This window comes from Notechis scutatus, chromosome 1 (genome assembly GCF_049901735.1).
Source record: "Notechis scutatus isolate UNSWTSFEM ecotype Mainland chromosome 1, rNotScu1.2, whole genome shotgun sequence".
In the NCBI taxonomy this organism is placed as follows: Eukaryota; Metazoa; Chordata; class Lepidosauria; order Squamata; family Elapidae; genus Notechis; species Notechis scutatus.
Window position 1 is genome coordinate 116,528,080 of NC_142009.1, and position 16,492 is coordinate 116,544,571.

General features: G+C 37.9%; 1 protein-coding gene across 2 annotated transcripts in view; it reads left to right on the forward strand.

Moving 5' to 3' along the window:
- The window catches only part of ME1 (malic enzyme 1), a 126,870-nt gene that overhangs the window by 97,172 nt on the left and 13,206 nt on the right, over window positions 1–16,492 (forward strand). For both annotated transcript variants that reach the window (XM_026665158.2, XM_087944112.1), the window contains 3 exons: window positions 7,376–7,485; window positions 10,364–10,461; window positions 12,867–12,980. In XM_026665158.2, coding sequence (XP_026520943.2) covers window positions 7,376–7,485; window positions 10,364–10,461; window positions 12,867–12,980 — 322 coding nt within the window. The remainder of the gene's footprint in view (window positions 1–7,375; window positions 7,486–10,363; window positions 10,462–12,866; window positions 12,981–16,492) is intronic.

Below are 16,492 nucleotides of genomic sequence, written 5' to 3' on the forward strand. Positions count from 1 at the left end.
CTCGTGAGCTTTGATGTCATATCCCTCTTCACCCAAGTACCCATCAAAGAAGCCTTGACAGCCATCCAAAACAAATACAACCCCCCCCCCCAAACACATCCTAGATCTGACCAACCACTGCCTAACCAACACATACTTCATCCACAATGGACAAAGATACAAACAGATAGAAGGAACACCCATGGGATCACCCCTCTCAACCGTCATCACTAACCTATACATGGAACACTTTGAAATCAACGCTCTAGACAAATCTGAACACAAACCCAAACTCTGGCTCAGATATGTAGATGACACTTTTGTAATTTGTAATTGTAATTTTGTAAAACATGGGAAAGAAAAACTGGACAACTTCCTCACACATCTTAATAACCTACACCCCAAAATACAATTCACCATGGAAACAGAAACCAACAACCAACTTCCCTTCCTGCACGTCCTAATTTACAAAAAACCCAATGGCTCCCTAGGACACACCAACCGCTACCTAAATGCACAATCCCGTCACCACCCTGAACAGATCAACTCCGTAGTCAAGACCCTCCTCTCCAGAACCAAACGCCTAGCTGACAAAGACCACCTGAGAACAGAACTACACACCCTCACTAACGTATTAATTTCCAACGGATTCCAAAGAAACACTATCACCAATCTAATCCGAAAAGAGATACCCCCCAAAAAACAAGACACAGAACAAGACAACGGTATCGCACTTCTCCCCTACATCAAAGGCACCACAGACAAAATCAGCAAATTCTCCTCAAACACAATATCAGGACAGCCTTCGGCATTAACCAAAAAATAGCCAACATCCTAAGAAACCCCAAAGACAAGATCCAGCTAGAAAACCAAGGAGTTTATGAAATACCATGCAACAATTGCCCAGCCGCATACATTGGACAAACCAACAGGAGAATAAATGCACGCATCGCAGAACACAAAAACGCAGTCAGAAGAGAAGAAAATATTTCCTCCCTCTTCCAGCACCTTAAAGCCACAGGACATGAAATTAATTTCGAAGGAACCAAATTAATATCCAACACTGAACACTCCAGCAAGAGAATAATCAGGGAAGCCATCGAGATAGAGAAACACCCCCATAACATGAATAGACGGGATGATACCTCCCGCCTACCAGACATCTGGAAGCTAGCCCTCACCAGCAAACGAGTCCCAGCCACAAAAACCAACACCAGACCCAAAACAACACAGGACACCACCGCCAATCCCCCTCATCAGACCCAGGCCCAAGCCCATCCTATAAACGAAGGACAACCACCATCCAGAAAACAGACAACGGCTGCTTCGCCAGCTGTTGCACCCCCGACCCAAAACCAAACAAGCTGTCACACGCCAAGAACAGAGACCCAGACCCCAAACTCGAAGCCAGACTAAAACCCAGAATGCTACATCACAGCCACCCGCTCAGGATATCACATCAGAAAACTCAGGAAATTACACCACAAGAACTCAAGAAGTTGCAACACAGCAAATGACCCAGGATATCACAGCACAAGACCAAGGACACCACAGCAATAAGTCTCACAAGGTCACAACCCATTACCCAAGCCGTTACTACACAGGAAGCTAATGGAAAAGAGATCAAAACACAAACGACCCAGGAGATTACAACGCAGGACCCAGGATACCACAACAAAAGAACTCGCAAGCCCACCACACAACCCATTACCCAAGCTGTTAAAACACGATAAGCTAATGGAAAAAAGATCATTACAAAACAAACGACCCAGGAGATTACAGCACAAGATCCAGGATATCTCCACAACAAAACTCATAAGGCCATCACACATTGTACCAACATCAACTCCATCAACCAATCAAGAGGCAGCAGCACAACCAACCAGCCCAGCACACCAGCCCCACCCCAGTATTTATAGAGAGACAGCAGCTCCGATCACACACTGCTTGCACTGGCACGAAGCCGAAAGCCCCAGCCTGAGGATGGCAAGTGGGACCTCGCCGAAACGTCGCCAAGATACTCTTAATCTTACACGGGAAAAGACCCGAACACACCTAGACCTACATACCTGTACCCGTGAAAATCTACATACATACATACATACATACACACACACACACACACACACACACACACACACACACACATATATATATATAAAATTAATAACAAAAAAGGGAGGCCAACAAAACAAAACACAAAATATGATGCAAATACATACATAGTCAAAGAAAAGAGAAAAAAAAAGACATAAAAAGTGCCCAAAGTACATTCCGACTTGCAAAATTGAAGTTTGATTTTATTAGAGTATCTAAATGTGCTGTATGAAATTATAGGTTCTTAATCTTAATCAGCATCGTATAATACTTAATGATCATTGCTAAATTCGTTTGAGGCCAAAAATCAAAGGTATGCTTAAATACTTTCTAAGTCCCAAGAATTTCAGCAATATGAAATTGGCAGAAGCCTTAGTTTTGCATTGAAAAATAATAAAGTGTGAGATATAGAGTTGAATATCAGGGAAATTGTTCAGTTTCAACAACATCAAATGAGTTTTACATTCACTAGTCAGAATGCATTTCCAAGGTTTTTGTGAATTCAGTTCCTAGGGGCAAAATTTTCTGAATAGACAGATACTATTACGGCCCATCTTTCCTGACTGTAGTATGTGAATATATTTATGCAAAAGTTACAAATTGGATAAATTAAAATAAGGTTGAAATCTGTACACGTTCATAAAGGCAAACTTTATAGGGCATCATGCACATACCATTATCCATTTCAACTCTGTTTGTTTTGAAATAGAGATAACATATTACTTTGTTTTAATAGACGGTTCTTGCCTATTGTTTCTTGAGTTATGATTTGCAAAGATGTCCTTATAATCCATAGAAGGCGTAGCGCCCTTCAGTTAAAAATATTAATCATACTGCTGATTTTCAGTTTTCAACAGAATTTTATCAGATCCAAAGATCTGGCTGCACTTTTACAGTAGGGTACCTATATTTATTAGGGCAGTGCAGCACTTCAGGTTTGATTCTAAAAAGTGAGTCCATTTTGACTTTTATCTCAGATGATTGAAGAGGCGATGAAATGGAGCCCTGGTGATTTTATTACTGGGAGGGGGGAGAGACACAAAAGCCCAGCAGAAACAGGGAATTATGATTATTTTTGCCAGGTTTTGAACACATTCTGTGTGTGGGGCAAAAGTTATAACAGCTGTGCTAGTGAAGCATCATTGCTAACAGTATTTGCAGCAAAAATTAGATTGCAACAGGGTGGCTATCATTGACAGAGGTGAAGAGACATACTTACTTAAATGTAGCAGCCAATCAAAATGCAAGGGTTTGTCCAGAAATAAAGAAAAGCTGAATAATAGCAACTTGAACCAGCACAAGTCAGCTTCCTCTGTTTCCATGTCTGGGGAAGAAAACATGCATAAGGGTTGTGTTCATAGTGGACTGGGGAATACAAAAGAATATTTTCCAAATCTCTAAATGATCATAGTTCTCTCATCAGAAAAATCATTAAGGAACCAAGTAAGAAGGATGTATTTGAACTAATGACTAATATGCCTGATTTAGAAATACAGTATAACATTTTAAGAGCTTTATTTCTTTACCAGTTATTTCAGATGGTCATATCTTTACTGTCTGAAATATTCAGAATTGATTCTGAGAACCTTGGATTTTCTGCCATGCCTTTGCTGACTGTGCAGATCTGAAGGGGGAAAAAAGCTACGCAAAATTTCTGTCTGTTAAACGTTAATTTAACTTTTTTTAAAAATTAAATGTAATTTCAGATTATTTATCTTTGAAATAACTGTTGGGGTGTTTAAAACAGCATGATTTAAAAATGATTGTGGGAATACTATAAAACACACAAGTGCCATTTTGAGAATTCTGGCCAGCAAGGTGTCTTATCATATTAAATTTCCACTGATGCTGCGTACGGAATATATGAAAATGACCCTTCTCCAGCGTTCAAGGCAGAGGTGGTATTCAGCAGATTCTGACCAGTTCTGGAGAACCGGTAGCAGAAATTTTGAGTAGTTTGGAGAACTGGTAAATACCACCTCTGACTAGAGATTTTACAGTATCCTTCCCCTGCCACGCCCACCAAGCCACGCCCACAGAACTGGTAGTAAAACAATTTGAATCCTACCACTGGTTTGAGGGCAGGTCCAGGCAATGTATGCATTCTCAGAAACAATGCTTCTTTTGTTATTAATATCCTTATAGACACAATGTTAATATTAAATGCTTCCTTTGTTTAAAAGATGACAAACTAATTGTGGGAGTTTCTGGCCTGGAAAAAACAAATTTTCTCTTAGTAAAAATGTGTTTTCTGAAAATCATGTTATGTCTAAAGAACATATGCTGCTTTTTTCAATCTTTTCCTTAAGCTAAAATTGCTCTCTCTGCTTTCGGCATCATAGTCAATATGGGATAAAAAGAATAGAATAATAATTAATATAGCATAAAAAGGGTTGATAGGATTATTGCAGATTAATGAAATGATGGTTTAAAATTGGGCCAGCAATTGGGCCTCATCCTGTACGTCAGTGGTGGGGTTCAATTTTTTTTACTACCGGTTCTTGGGTGTGGCTTGGTGGGTGTGGCTTGGTGGGCATGGCAGGAGAAGGATACTGTAAAATCTTCATTCCCACCCCACTCCAGGGGAAGGATACTGTAAAATCCCCATTCCCTCCCCACTAACCTGCTTTCCAGCTCTGTTCTCCTGTGCAGGGCAACAAAAGAAGACCCAGCCGATCAGCTGGGACTCGGGAGGCAGAGAATAGATGGGGGTGGGGCCAGTCAGAGGTGGCATTTGCCAGTTCTCTGAACTACTCAAAATTTGCGCTATCGGTTCTCCAGAACTGATCAGAATCTGCTGAATACCACCTCTGGTGTAGGTGGCAAAATTATCATCATTAAATACAATTTGCAATGCATAATCACAGCTAAATCCAGACTGCCACTACATATTGAGCTTCCTGAAAATTAGGGCTGTTGAAATGAACATCCACATGCTTTTCTCATACATGTGGACTGCAACACTGGGCCATAATGTGCTGGCTACTGTTGTTCAGTAAGTATTGGGTTTCCTAAGCAAAAAATATAAAATGCTCCCTTTTGGAGCTTTTTAATCCTATGCAACAGATGCGTTATTATTCAAACCACATAGTGTGTTGCATTGAATGTCCCTAATCTTAGTTTTGAACTGCCTATTCTCAAAACTGTGTGGGAGATGTAATTTTGTCCTGATGCAAAGAAGTGTGAACAGCTTTGCTAATACTTCCCAATGGAGCTTTCTTCCACCTACTGTTTTCTGCTGTGCAGGTGCCCTGGAAAAGTCTTGTAGAGAATAACAGTTTCCTGTTCCAAACATATTTCCTGTTAAAGGATCATACATAGTGTTGCGCATGTGAAATCCTGCCTGAATCACTGCATCCACAAATCAGAACATTGCTGCCAACCTGAGCTTGATAGATCAGAGTTCTCTTGGTATTTTTCCCCCAATAAAGGATAGAGATGGTCAATACAATGAAAGTCTAGAATCTAAAGAACAAAAGAAGTAGATAAATGACACCCCTGCCCTAAAGAAAGTGGGACATCAAAAAGGAGACATTAAATGGAGTTGTATTTACTGAGATACTAGGAATCTAGAAAGTAGGAATGGCTACCATAACAACATCCCATTCAAACTTGGTTGCCTTTTTTTAAAAATGAAAGCGTGGGATACTCATTGGAGCTGAAGGAAGGAGGCAACCACAAGACCAGATGGGAAAATGGGCAGCAGTAATTATGAATAAGAAGCAGTGAAGATTGGGGAATCCAGATGTATTCTGACTCATATGGCTAGTCTGTAACAAAATTTCCTAGACTATCACCAGGTTTCAAATGCTCTATTTGAGTAAATTTCAGACAAAGTCAAAGGAAAAGATAGGATGATGATGATGGCAAAACAGGATTCTGAACTCTATTTAACAGGATCAAATGACCAGAAGGACTTCCTGTTGAAGTGAAAGCTTTGAGCATCAGATGGAATAGCTGTTTAGCAAAAGACTGTAAAAACATAAAGAGAAGAATATCTTTTCAATTCAACAAGCTACAAGGTTTAGTGAAATGTGATAAGCACAGTGTCTTCATTAAATTGTTCCAATGGAACTGGCCTAAAGTTACTCCTGTGTGTTAAGGAATAACACATTAAGTATCTTTCAAGCTATGTTTTGTTTGCTTGTTTTTGAGGCTTCACATAGAATCACAGATGGATTTCTACATGAAATCTTAAAGAAAAATATTGATTTGATTTGTGTTTCTTCAAACAAGCCTTCATGTTTGATCAAGTTGGTCTTTATTTATGTTTGATAAATACTCCATGGCACCTGTCCCTACATATTTGGCCATGGGATTTCTGACTACAATATAGCAAATAAGTCGTAATTTGATGCATGTATGCTTACATGCACAAGTGAACAAAATCTATTTAAGTGGGATTACTTTTAGAGAATTTACAAAAGGGTACATTCAAAAATTGAATCAGATTCCTTGCAGAATTGCTAACATTTTAAATTCTGTTTTTATCTAACAACTTTGAATTCAGTTTTTATCTAGACCTTTATTTAATTTATTTAGTAAATTAATGTAGAAGCCCTATACACTAGGTTAATCTGTACAAGGGTTAAGTTACTAGTTTGCCAAGAAATATATTTCATAAAGTTGATAGAAATAATGCTACCTGTATTATATAATCAACAGACCTTTTCGTAGCTGTCTTAGTTCTAGTAGTATCTGAAAGAGAAATAATCTGGAAATGATACATATATGAAAGAGGAAGACTTTGATCATATGAATAGGGGCACCATTTTGGTATTTTTTGACTTCCCTTTGTAAACATCTTTGCTTGCTTAGAATGCTGACAATGACTTTTATAACCTTTATAGAAAAGTATTCATGATCACTTTAAAACAGATAACATTTAGTATTAAACATAAAAAAAAATCTGCCCCCAGTCCATTACTCTGCAATAATTTCCTTGGCCTGTGGAAATTCAAAGCCTGAATTGTTTTCATTCCTTTTGAAGAAGCACAAGGAGTCTGTCACTGTCTGCTGTTTTTACATACAGAAGTAAATGCCCATAAAATTATTCATGTATGGATACCTTCTAGTTAGTAAAAGGACATATAATTCACTGCTTTAGTTTTGCATTAAAATGGATACATTTAAAATAACAATTAAGCATCTAAATCTGTTTAATGCCTAGTCATTTGCTCACAGTAAGCATGATGACATGGATTCAAAAAAAATATTGGATGAGCAATCATATGCTATTAATGAATGTAGTTTAATTTTACTGTTGTCATTTTAAGTGTGTAATGTTTTGTATCCTTAGGTATGGCAGAAACTGCCTCATTCAATTTGAGGATTTTGCCAACCAAAATGCATTCCGTCTTCTGAATAAATATCGCAACTTATACTGCACTTTCAATGATGACATACAAGGTAATGAAATATTTCTAATCACTGTTTAACAGAGGACAATATGATTTAATAACTTAATATCTATAAAGACTGTGTGTCACATCCAGGCACCCATTACATCATATTTATTTTATTTTATTTATTTATTTATTTGATTTGCCAATTGTTTACAAGATAATAAGTATAAGTGTATACATAGTTGTGAATACATGAAATGGGTACATATAAGAAAAATAAAAGAATAAGAGAAACAATAGGACAGGGACGGTAGGCACGTTGGTGCGCTTATGCACGCCCCTACAGACCTCTTAGGAAAGGGGTGAGGTCAATAGTAGACAGTCTAAGGTTAAAGTTTTTGGGGTTTGGGGAAGAAACTACAGAGTCGGGTAGAGTATTCCAGACATTGACCACTCTATTGCTGAAGTCGTATTTCCTGCAATCAAGTTTGGTGCGGTTAACTTTGAGTTTGTATCTATTGTGTGCTCTTGTGTTGTTATGGTTGAAGCTGAAGTATTCATTGACAGGTAGGACATTGCAATGTATGATTTTATATACCATGCTTAAGTCAGACCGAAGGCAGGCGTAATTCAAGGTTTTCTAGTTCTAGAATTTCAAGTCTGGTGGCATAAGGTATTCTACAACGAGTAGAGAGTGGAGAACTCTTCTTGTGAAATATTTCTGGACTTTCTCAATTGTGCTAATATCAGATACGTAATGTGGGTTCCAGACTGATGAACTGTATTCGAGTATTGGTCTAGCAAATGTTTTGTATGCTCTGGTTAGTAGTGTGATATTACCAGAGAAAAAGCTACGTAGGATTAGGTTAACAACTCTTAATGCCTTTTTGGCTATGTAGTTGCAGTGGGCTCTAGCACTTAGATCATTAGAGGTGAGTATTCCAAGGTCCTTTACAGAGCTTGGGTCATCAACAAGATCTTGACTATTCAGCTTGTATTTTATTTTCTGATTTTTTTTGCCAATATGTAAGACAGAGCATTTATTTGTTGAGATTTGAAGTTGCCATTTGTTTGACCATTCTGATACATAGTCAAGATCTTTTTGTAGGGTAGCAGTATTGTCTGTGGTATTGAACAGCTTGTAGATCCACATAATGATAGGGGTAAAATGTACAAGCCCTTTGTGGATTTCCTGTGTTGGTCTTTGCTGTCCCTCTGTCACATTTTAGCTCTCTTGAGAAGGTTCTAAAGCTTCCCTGGCTTATTTGTCATGAGGCATCTATGGACTTCCAGCAAACCTGTCTTGGTAGTTGAATAGAGCTTTTATCTTTTACCAATTCTTGCATATGCATGCAAGAATTATTGACTGTCAATTCTGCTAATTCATTTTTTGGGGGGAGACCAAAGGTGATTTGATAAAATACCATATTATTAGACACATTTACCTACAAATTTTAAAATAGTGCAGACAATGGTATTTCCTGTGACATTCCATGAAAGCAAAAAGTGGACTTTGAAGAAGCAGGATAGGGAGAGTATCTTTTGAACATGGGTGTTGGAAAAGACCTCTGAGAAGATTTCATGGACAGCCAAGAAATAAAACCCATTGAACATATCAACCACTTGCGTTCCCACTTGAGGCACTAGGCTCAAATTATCCTATTTCAGACATATTGTAGGAAGCTCTAGCTTTCTGAAAAAGGCTCTAATGCTGGGAAAGGGAGGGGGGAGAGAAAAAAAATTGATGATCAGCAGCAAGATGGATAGATCCCAAAAGCAAGATGGTCTGAACCCAAAGGGCCAAATTAGAGATGGATTGTCAGTGGAGTAAATCTGTCCATGTCGTTGTTAAGAGGCAACCCTGATTTGAGGACATATAATTGTTACCATTGCTTAACATTTCCTAAATATATACATGAGGAATTTGTATTCTTAAACCTCATTTAAGTCCATCTCATTGAGAACCCCAAACTCTTCCAACTTTGCAATGCTGAAATTCTGCAGGAAAATGGTAATTTTCAGTGCATGGTATTTGATACTTTATGACAGCCTTTTCTTATGTTGGTTTAAATTTCTAATATGAAATAGCCTTGGCTTGTTCAGCAGCTTCATTCTTCAAATCTTCACTGATCTTAATACACTGTGTAACAAAATATTTTCTTTTATGGACAAATAATATCACATTTACCATTCCTATGTATAGTGAACTGTGTTCCTGGAGGGTATTATCTAAAGTATTGTCATAATATGCCTTTCATTTGGTGCAATTGAATAAGGGTGAGGAGATGAATGCTTACCGGTACTTAAAAAGGAGTAGTAACTTCACAATTTATCATTCAGACATGTGTCCTCCATTGTTTTTACAATAAGATATTGTATCATAGGAGAATTACTATTGTTTTCTGGGCTTAATTATTTCCTAATTATTATTTTTTCTATGTAGTTTTCCACTAGCTGAATTCATTAGCATTTTATATCTCTAGGTTTTTCTTCCTATTTCAATAGTTATCTAATAAATGTAAGGCAAATGCTACTCTTGGTGTACCTTTTTGAACCTTTTTCTGATTGTAGGGCTGGTGGGGTGAACTTGATCTAAAATGAGTCTTTAAGAGAAAGCATAACATACTTTATATTTCCTGTGCTAGACAGGGGATTGGACCTCGTGGTTTAAATTATCTTTTCAGACCTGGGCTTCTGTAGGATCCTTTTTCACATAGATGTATTAATGTAGCTTTACTGCAGATTTTTTGAGGGTTAAGGGGAGGAAATCTGGAATGAGTGCTTGTGTGTGTTTCAGCTTAACAATAGAAGATTTTAAAAAAAAACACCATCCAGGACAAATTCTGTTTTTAAAGTTCACCTAAAAGATGTGTGATTGCTTATCAATGGAGATGAGCTGTTATTTCAATGTTATTAAAAATATTTATTTTATTCTGTTTCAGGAACAGCATCTGTAGCTGTTGCTGGTCTCCTTGCTGCACTCCAGATTACTCAAAATAAACTATCTGATCATACAATACTCTTTCAGGGAGCTGGAGAGGTTTGTTTATTCTTTTTTTTTTTTTCATTTCTATGCTATTTTTCTGACCAAAGTGGTGTTTCTGTGCCATATTTCTAGTTTGGCCCAGTATTTATTTATTTGATTGGCTGCTTGCCTATTTATTGATCTTCTGCTACTTAGGGGCAGCAGTTAGTGGAAACCCCCTCCCCCCATTGTGGCTTAACTGTGTGGCTGTGGTGGTTCAAATTGACAAGATGCTGGCCAGAGCCTTGCAATGCAAATCCCACCCTGCCTGACATTACTGGGCAGGGAAATCGGATGGGGCTTACATGGTAAGATTCTGACTTGCTGGCTTTCGCTCCTGCGCCCTACTCCTCCTTTGTTGCTGCTGGTTGGGCAGATATATTTTTAGTAAGTCAGCTCAGCCAGATTGAATCCAGTGGCCTTTCACAGAATGAAGTCTGGGACTAGTCAGAATCTCGATAGAAATCTTATTTGAATTCCATGCAGACAAGAGGCAATATATAAATATGTTAAAATACAACAATGCCAGGGAGTCTAAGTGGTTGAAATGCATTTATAGCCATACCAGTGTAGGTCATTTGTTATTGAGACCACAATTAAATCCTCAGTGCATTTTTTTAAATAAAAAACTTTTTCAGTTTATTCCTCACATCCTGAGGAATTTGTACTAACAAGCTGAAATTTCAGTGTGTGCCCAGGAAAGAAAACCCTCTCTAGCCATGGAATCATATATTTATGCTTTTATGTTTGAGTGGCTTTGAGTTTTTATGTCAGGTAACTGAAGGATTTCTCTGTTACTTTGGAAGTCAAAATTGGCTATGTATGAAAGCCAGTTTGCTCTAGTGGTTAAGGCACCAGGCTAGAAAGCAAGAGATCCTGAGTTCAAGTCCTACCTTAGCCAGCTGGGTGACTTTTGGCCAATCACTCTCTCTAGACCCAACCCATTTCACAGGGTTGTTGTTTTGGGGGAAATAGGAGGAGGAAGATGTTGGATATGTTTGCTGCCTTGAATTATTTGTAAAAACAATAAAGATGGGATACAAATAAATAAATAAACCTCAATATAAGGTATACTATCTATATATCTGCTTCAGCAAAATATATCTGCATCAGCAGAAATATTCTGTCCCATTTCCTTTCCCCCCTTGTAATAATTTGGTTGCGAGTAAACTCTGTATAAGGGGTGAGAACAACAAACCATGTAGCATAATGGTTAAAGCAGGACCTGGGAGAACCGGGTTCAGTTCAAACATGAAGATTATCAGATGATATTTAGCTCAAGTTCATTCTCTGGGCCATTGTTGAGAAGCAAATGGAAAGCAGTATAGTGCTTTAAGCTCATAAAATGCAGGATGTAGATGCAGAAAGTAATTAGTAATGGGGACTTGCTTTCTTTGAACCTCATTGTTTATATGCAGATGTAGAAGTTTTGTCTGCTTAATGAATAAATAGGGAGCTCTTTCTTCATAATTTTGTGAAACTTGAGTCATGAGATGTTTTATGCATATTTTGAAATGGTCAGAGTCAAAATGAATCAAATGTACAAAAATAACTAACGCTTTGTGCCAGAAGATTTTTATTGAGGTTACACAATACAAAAAAACGTGTAATGTCAGCATTTGTAGATGTTCCAAGACCATATAAAATAGGTACAGATGTAAACTCAGAAATGATGCATTGTTTAGTCCCGTTATTTAAACAATCCCTTTCAATTTTGAAGTCAAAACTCAAAGTCTGATTATTCTAAAGTCATTTTTTCCCTAAGGTGAGCAAACAAGCATATTCATTCTGTTGCGAACTGCAAAGAATCAAAGTGGCCAACTCAAGTTTCCAGTCAAAGCACATTTCGAAGGGCATGATGACCAATTCTAATGTATCACGAAGTCATTTCATTTTTAAAACTTTGCACAGCCTGTGTTGTCCAAACTGAAGGGTGGTAGATTTGAAAGCCAAAGAGATGATGGATACAAATGTCTTAACCTTAACAGCTAGTTAGGCTTCTTTTGGCATCTTTTGTTGATCTCTGTGATCTGAAATGGGAAGGGGAAAAGGCTAAATGGGAGGCTATTATGCAGATTGTGTGTAAGTGCTGCCAGATAGATGGGTTATTCCTGTAGCTTATTTTGGTAATGCACTGTAAAAAAATTTAAAAATTAAAATGTCTGTGAATATTGTTATGTCTAATGGGTATGTGGTTTGCACAGAAATGAAAATATAGCAGAGTGGTGCATAAGCATTAAAAGGGGAAGTGATGTATATTTTATAAAAATAAATATATTTGCATATGTATAAATATGTATGTAGATGGGAAGAATTGAACTGATTTCTACTCTGTGTGTGTGAGAGAGGGGGGGGAGGGAGGGAGAGGGAGAGATGTTATACTCTATTATTTGTATACTAATTCTTCCTTTTCTCATCAGGCAGCAATGGGCATAGCCAATCTTATTATTATGGGCATGGAAAAGGAAGGGACACCTAAAAAAGACGCCATAAAAAAGATCTGGATGGTTGATTCAAAAGGATTAATTGTAAAGGTAATAGTATTTCCCTTTCTGATACAAACACACATTGTGATTTAAACTTTTCTAGGTACATTGAATAATAATAACAGAAGCAGCGTACACTCAAAGGTAGTATATCTTTCCCTGTACACTTAAGCAAGTTACAATTGGATACTATCCCTAAGAATGACCCAATAATAATTATCCATTGGAATAATAGTATTGCCATTGAGAATGTGGTAAGTTTCTTTGAAAAACTAAGGAAGTATTTAAATTCTTATTGCAACTTCAGATTTAAGTATCTACTGTATACATATGCGTATAGATACATACATACGTGCATACACATCATGAATACCTTATGTTTGTAATGAACCTAAAATTGTTTATTAAAATAAGCAAAGAAATGCTGATGTAAAAGAAAATTTCCTGCTGATATTTTCCTTTACTATGCCAGACCTCTACATAAACTTCAGCTGTGTTGCCTCAAATAACTTTTATTGCATAGCAATAAGAGCAGAGACCATGTCTGCATGCTGTGGTTTATTATGATATCAGCAGTGGTTAGACATTCAGAGTTTCTCGGAGACCTGACAAGGCATTCTTACCGCCTTTCTTCCATATGCTAGACAGAGCTAAGACAAAACACATGTATATCTCAAATACTAAAATAATAAAGGGAGTTTAAAGCAATAATTTATTCATATTAGCATTTCCATCCTCAAAAGAAAATGTTACCTGATTTATTTATCTTTTCCTTTAAGGTAGGTTGTACTGGAAACAAAACATAACCTTAGAATTCCTCTTGGATTTCCATGCTTCTCTTTTAAAAAGTTCATATGATGAATAATGATTTATGTTACTGTTATTCGCATGAAAGTGTGTATCGCTCACTTGGGATTGCATAGCTGTTGGGTTGAGAAATATAAAACTTTGAATGGGATATTTTTCATGGGGCCTTATCAAATGGGAAGATTATTATATATTTGATTTCTATCAAAAAGATTTCCTTAATAACACTCTGGATAACTGAGATGTGCACAAGGATTTATTGTAATCACTATTACTCAGGCAAGATTACTGTAAGGAAAAGATTACTTACTGCAAGATCATTGTATCCAATACTGTGTCCATCTATTAGCACTTATAGTTCTAAGTTTGTTATTTTTTACCATTTCCTAGAGAGTTTGTGATTTAAATTGAGCAATGAAGAATATTAACTGCGAACAGAAGAGGAACATTTTAAGTGGATGTGCAAAGAAGGGCCATATGCTGTAGCTTGATATGAGTGACTAAACTAATTGGCAGGAATTCTGTAAGCAGCATACAAATCCCAGGAGTGGTTAGAATCTGGAACAAAGAAACAGGAAAGCAAATAAGGGGAGAGGAGTTGAAAGTTTAGAGGTGTCTAGTTTAGGGTTTAGTCTAAGAAGACAAGGTGGGAAAACATTGTCAAGTGACAGAGAAAAGGCACATCTGCTCTAATTCCTTTACCTCAATCCTTTGCCCTACGGAAAGCAGTATCAATCACACGGGAAACAATCAAATGATGAAAGAAGGAAGTCCCAGTTAAAGGGAGGACAAATTACACCTAAAACACAATGGAATTTGCAAATGTAAGTTCAAAGTTTGTGCAGTCATTTTTCAAAGGTGGGCAAATGTCCTTCTCAGCTTCAAAGCAGACAGTAAACTAGATGCAATCACTGACAGGTCTTTTGTTGTCAGTATCTTCAAAGGCCCTAGAATCCTGCAAATTGGCAGTTCCCAACATTCCCACCAGGGACCGATTTTGTGGAAGACAATGTTCAGTGCCTAAATAAGGAAGAGAGAAAGTAGCTGAACAATAGCTAAATTCTGCCCTCCAAGTAAATCAAATATGAGTCAAGAAAAGTGACATATTGGAGGTTTTGTTGTTAGCCACATGTCAGAACTATGTAATCCCTTGTGGTCCCCCTGCCACTGATAATACATTGCCTTCTGTTCTATAAATAACAAGAGTTGTGGTTGCTGACCAGGAAGAAATGGAGAAAGAGAACAAATGCAATGATGTAATTTACACCATGGCAGAAACCTGGCATGTTGGTCTCTCTCTCTCTCTCTCTCTCTCCCTCTCTCTTTCCCTCTCCCTCTCCTTCTCCCTGAAATGTATGTAAGATATAATGGCATATTTCCTGGACTTTATATATTGGATCAGATAAAAGTTCTACCTCTCTGTTTCATTTGAGTCATGGTGACATTTCAGATCTTTTATGATTTTGGGTGCATCAAGAATTCAGTTTTATAGCTTATGTGACAAAATTGCTAGAGGCAGGAAACTCTCCCCCCCCTCCAGAATTACTTGGGATTAGGTATGCTTTTTGTGTGGAGGATAATTCTCCTCCTGTCAGTTGGGTCCTCCCACATATAACTGCAGCCATGGTTGAGGCAGATTCAGACAGTTTCCAGGCCTGAGGCGATGCATGCTGTCCTTGTGAGTCAAACAATCCGCTGCTGTCAGCTAAGGGAACTTGGACAGTGTCCAATCTCTAAGGGAAAATAAAAGATAGCCTGGCTATAAAGAGATCAGGGGAGAAATGGTTCTCTCAAAAGATTTTGCAAGCAGGGAGGTGGCATTTAATATTTTTCTCAGATGGAAAAATCTAAAATGGATAAATAGCGATTAGTTGTGTGGCCAAAGCTAGGGGCTAGGCGACATGTCTTCCGGGAGGGGATACTATGTACTCCTTAGAGCGCTTGTCTTCCAGATATTCTGGCCCAGCACGTTCTCCTCTGTTGGAGGTCTTTCTATCATGTCTCTACATTTTCATACCCTCTCAGCACACACACACACACACACACAGAGAGAAAGAGAGAGAGAGACAGAGTGATGCTTGCAACTTATTTATGTTTTGTGACATCGTCACCAGCCTCAGAGGTGGTATTCAGCAGGTTCTGACCAGTTCTGGAGAACCAGTAGCGGAAATTTTGAGTAATTCAGAGAACTGGCAAATGCCACCTCTGACTGGCCCTACCCCCATCTATTCTCTGCCTCCTGAGTCCCAGCTGATCGGCAGAGGAGAACGGAGCTGGAAAGCAGGTTAGTGGGGTGGGGAGGGAATGGGGATTTTACAGTATTTTTCCCCTGGAGAGGGGTAGGAATGGAGATTTTACAGTATCCTTCCCCTGCCATACCCACCAAGCCACGCCCATTAAGCCATGCCCACAGAACCGGTTGTAAAAATTTTGGAATCCCACCCATAAACCTAGTTGAATCCTATGAGGATGCATACTTTCTACATGTGTTTTGGGTAGAATAGTTTCTAAAATGCAGGTTGGGAAATTTTTAATGACATTTCATCGAACAAACTTTGGAAAGTTTTCAGTGTCTCTTGAGTACAGAGTATCAGAAATGTAGAGGTCTATAATCCCTTCAAAATTTCTGACTATGCTTCTAAACATGATTTAAATGCTTGCTAAAATTATTTTGACTACAATAGATATTTAATGGATGCCATATGTTTTGCAGTTTACAAATTTATTGATGAAAAACTAAAAGGAACTCTAGT